Raw genomic sequence first — 4,470 nt, 5'->3', positions numbered from 1 at the left:
GAGAGAAGTAGGAGGAGGAGCAGGAGGAGGAGGAGCAGGAGGAGCAGGAGCAGGAGCAGGAGCAGGAGGAGGAGGAGGAGGGTTAGGATGAGGATGCGAGGAGCGCCTGTTGAGATTCTTGCAGACGATCTTGACTACTCTCGAGAGCTTGGAGCCTGCGAGGGAGTCCAGAACGAGGCAGGACGCTGGTATGAATCCTCTTTTGACGTTTTTCCTTCCTGCTCCTTCCTCGTCCATCGTCCTTCCTCCGCCCTCCTTCCTCTCGCATTCTCGTATCGTGCTTTAGGAGCAGGAGCTAACTCGATCAGCAGGCAGAGAGTCGATGCGCTCAGCTCGGATCGCCGAGAGGAGGAGGCGGCTAGAAAGGCACCAGCAGGAGGTGAATGTAGTTTAATAAACCAGCCAGCACAAGACAAGGGAAGGAGAACAAGCATCGAGATGGTGTGAGATTGCAGTAATGGAAGGAGGAAGGACAAGAGATGAAAGGAGGGAGGACGTGAAGGAGAATGCTGAAGGGGCGGGAGCGTGACAACCACGCAGGTACGAGGGCGAGCTAACGATTAGTACGTGTCCGATCGAGGTAGAAAGGAAGACAAGTCTCACACGCTATCCTTTATTATCTCGCTCACACATCAAGCTTCTACTCGCAAGCTGCTTAGTGTCCTCCACCGAACTTCTGCTTGGCGAGGGAGTAGAGAAGAGTACCGAGGATGGCAATGGTGGAGCCAATGATGCTCTCCCTGCTCACGGGGGTCTGCAGAGAACCAGTCAGTCAACAGCATCACAACCATGAGGAAATGCGCACAAGCAAGCAAGTGGATGGGGAGAGGAAAAAGGGGAAGACGAGGAAGAGAGCAGAGACAAGTACACGAGGTAGCAACAACAGCAAGAGCGAGGAAATCCAGATACTGCAAGCACACTCACGTTGAAGACGATGCAGGAAACGACGAGCACGACGACGCGCTTGAGGGTGTTGGCGACGGAGTGGGTGATGGGAGTGACCTTGCCGAGGCAGAGGAAGGAGACTTCGTTGTAGAGGTAGAAGGTGAGGCCAGAGAACACAACGTTCTTCAGCACGTCCTCCTTCTTCGATCCCTTCCTCATGGCGTTCTCCCACGACTCCATGGCCTTAGGTCCCTCCACAGCAAACACAATGGGGAGAGTCCACAAGAACGCGAGCATGTTGACGACACCGTACTGGTTGGCGGGGCCCATGGCCTTGACCCACGGCTGCTTCATGATGTCCTTGCCCTGAACTCCCTTGAGGGCAGCGCACTGGTTGGCGATCATGGCAGAGATCACGGAGAGCCAGGAGAACGAGAGCTCCTTCACCGAGGCAAGAGCAACACCTCCGATGATGGGGAGGAGAGCAGCGTACACGGGCCAGGCCTGGACCTTGCCAAGGAGGATAGCCTCGTTGGCGGCGGAGAAGACAGGCTCGCAGGCCTTGAGGATCTGCGCGAAGCTGACAGCAGCAGCTCCGAGGGAGATGACGGAGCCTCCGTGGGCACCAGCAGCCCACAGGCCGATGGGAGCCATCTGCTTCCAGTTCTCAGCAGTCATCTTGGGGGAGGTGCGGATGCCGAGGATCCAGAGGGGGATGACCCAGAGGATGCCGACGAAGAGCTGAGCGGAGGAGACGGTCCACACGAGTCCTCCCTTGGATCCTCCCAGGAGATTCATGGCCTTCTTGTTGTAGATGTTGTCTGCGGACCAACGGTCAACACCCACAGAACCCACCCGACTCGTGCTGCACCATCTTCATGCCCTCCTCACTCTCCTCCCACCCCCCTCCCAACATCTCTCTCATGGCGAAATCTCAGCCAAATCTACAAAACTCACAGAGACACATAACAAGCCATATGTTGGCAACCTAGGAAACAGCTATATGCCCCCCGACGCCCGCCCCCACAGCTTCCTCCACACATGATGATCAAACTTACAGTAGGTGTTGCCCCAGTACCAGAGAGCAAAGTAGATGGCGAGCTCAACAGTCTCGTTCCACATGTAGGACAGGGGGCCCTTTCCGGCTCCTCCACGCAAGTGCTCCACAGCACCGGACTGGGTTCCCTCGGAAACAGCCTTGGAGGGGCCGCGAAGGATAGCGCTCTCAGATGAGAGCGAGAGCTTCTGCATGGGGAGGGAGGAGCGCAAGCTGGATCCTGGGGTTTGCGCATGGAGTGCGCAGGCTGCTGGCAGCAGCGCCATCATCGCTACCCATCGCGCTGCCATCGTTCCTCGGTGTTGGGGACCCCACCCACCCTGTCCTCAATTGATACCCCGCACATGCCACCCCCAACAGCCACCCTCGAACTTTCCTTCCCAGTTTCTCCAATGACTACCCACCCTTTTCCGCCGTCCCCCTCTTTTACTCATCCCCACCCTACCCCCCATTGTAGGTCAAACCAACCCCCTCAGCTAAAAAAGAATCCTCCCACCCCCCTTTTATCCCTGATACTTGTACACAACCCCCTCATTTCTAGTCTTTCAGGATCACCCACCCCCTTTTACAATTCTCACCCATCTTGAATTGGCCCTACCCCACCGTCAATTGATGAAAAATTCTCCCTACCCCCACCTCCCCATCATACTTCAAACACCCCGTCTTGTCATAACACTCCATGTACTCCTACCCGTCCATTACGATTACCCACCCCTACAAGAACATATATAAGCGTTCAAATGGGTCCAAGATATCGCCCACCCCACCGATCAACATTTTCTCGTACCCAGGCATGACAGCACTGAAATCACCCCACCCCACTACTACCCATACCCAACCTCTGCGTTAGACTCTAGAATTTTTTTGGGCCGAGATAGTAACAAGCTCATCTTGTCATTCGATGCTCACAGATATCATAATTATGATATTGGATCATGAAGGGTATGGGCAACACTCAGCCATAAGGCAGTGGCATGGTTGGCTATTGTGCTCATGGACCCCTAAAAACGTGGCGTGGTTGTTTTGGAACCCGTCATGAATTTTTAGTGTACCCCTCATCAAATCTCCATGACCCCTTCACCCTACCCCTGGACTACACCCCCTTCTAAAGCTCCGATAGCATGGGGGATGAGGGGATCTCACGAAATATTTGAAAATATTTCATACCAACATCTATTTATTTCAAATTTCACAATTGGTTTCTGCAGAGTTGCATTGGGGATGTTTGGCGTAACAAAAGGGGGATTTTCCCGCATCACCTTCCTGCTCATGCTAATCTGCATAAATACCTCGAATTGTGTTTTGTAAATTCAATATTTATTCAACAATTGTGAAATTCTTATGGAAGTTAGACATGATCTTCAAAAATAATTTGTTCAACTCATGCTATAAATGGGTTTTAATAAAGGGGCGGATTCCCGTAGAGCAGCCACTGAAACTTTGAAATCATAATTCTCAGTAACCATCCGGATTTTTATTGTAGGTCTTATAATAGTTTATTGTCAGACGGGGATATTAATCCGGATGAGTCAGAAGTTCAAAATTTATTTGAGAGATCTAAGAGAGTACCGGTCAAGTTCAGGAGAGTACAAATGATGGGGTACAAAATATACATTGCATCGGGTGTATTTACTTTGAGATTTGATATGGACCGATGTCCGCTTCAACTATAGTACCCAATATTAGTACCAATAAATAGTTTTTGAGTGAATTCTGGTCGATATCTATTTGATAACAAATCTTTTATGTTTTTATTTTGTACCAATATTGTACGGCCAAAAGTCTTTGATCCCGGTACAACAAAAAGTACGAAATGGCGGAAACTAGCGGAGAATGCCTGTTTGGACGCGAATGTCGAATACAGGGAGCTCCATGCAACCCTGCGACTGGGACTGGACATAAGTGCCGGAAATGTGGTGGCAACTTTCATGCAGTATGTGCCAGTTTTCGAAGTGAGGATCCTGGATTTTGTGGTTGTCAATCGCCGCCTCCTCCCAGCGATGATGTGCAGTCAGCGATAGCAATTGACGAATCGGAAGGAGATGGCATGTCAGTGTCATCTTGCACGTCACAATTAGATGATGGGATGGAGGGACCAAGCTCGATGTTTCAAAATCCCACTGCTGCTGCAAGACCCAACAATGCACGACCAAAGAGAAAACGTTCTTCTACAGAAGCTGAGTCTGCTCTGTGGGACAACTTACGCGTACAAGACGAAGCAGCGCTCGAAGCATCAGTGGAAGCTATCCGCGAGAATACGATATCGAAGAAGAGCAGGAAGATGTATACCAGCTCCATGATACGTCTTTTGCAATGGCTCTATGTCAACAGAAAAGAAGTTCTCACCAAGGAGTTCAGGGAGCTCATGGAAAGACAGAATATCATGAACTTGCACTACGTTCCCGATAAAGATCTGCTGCATGATATCCTAACGCGTCGTGAAATCAAACCCATCGACTTTGAAAATAAGGAATCAACCGATCCAAAGTGTAGATTTACATCCACAGCTTTCATTACATGGCTTGAGC

At 50.8% G+C, this 4,470-nt stretch overlaps 1 protein-coding gene across 1 annotated transcript; it reads right to left on the bottom strand.

Annotated features, from left to right (window-relative positions):
- Positions 1–655: 655 nt before the first annotated feature.
- Positions 656–2,007, bottom strand: GUITHDRAFT_158290 (hypothetical protein; the record flags this gene model as incomplete). The annotated part of the gene is made up of 3 exons (XM_005827653.1): positions 656–754; positions 925–1,706; positions 1,944–2,007. The coding sequence occupies 3 exons, from the start codon at positions 2,005–2,007 to the stop codon at positions 656–658; spliced, it is 945 nt and encodes a 314-aa protein (XP_005827710.1).
- Positions 2,008–4,470: the final 2,463 nt, after the last annotated feature.

This window comes from Guillardia theta, assembly GCF_000315625.1.
Source record: "Guillardia theta CCMP2712 unplaced genomic scaffold GUITHscaffold_65, whole genome shotgun sequence".
NCBI lineage: Eukaryota > Cryptophyceae > Pyrenomonadales > Geminigeraceae > Guillardia > Guillardia theta.
This window is presented reverse-complemented; position numbering and strand designations above follow the sequence as displayed.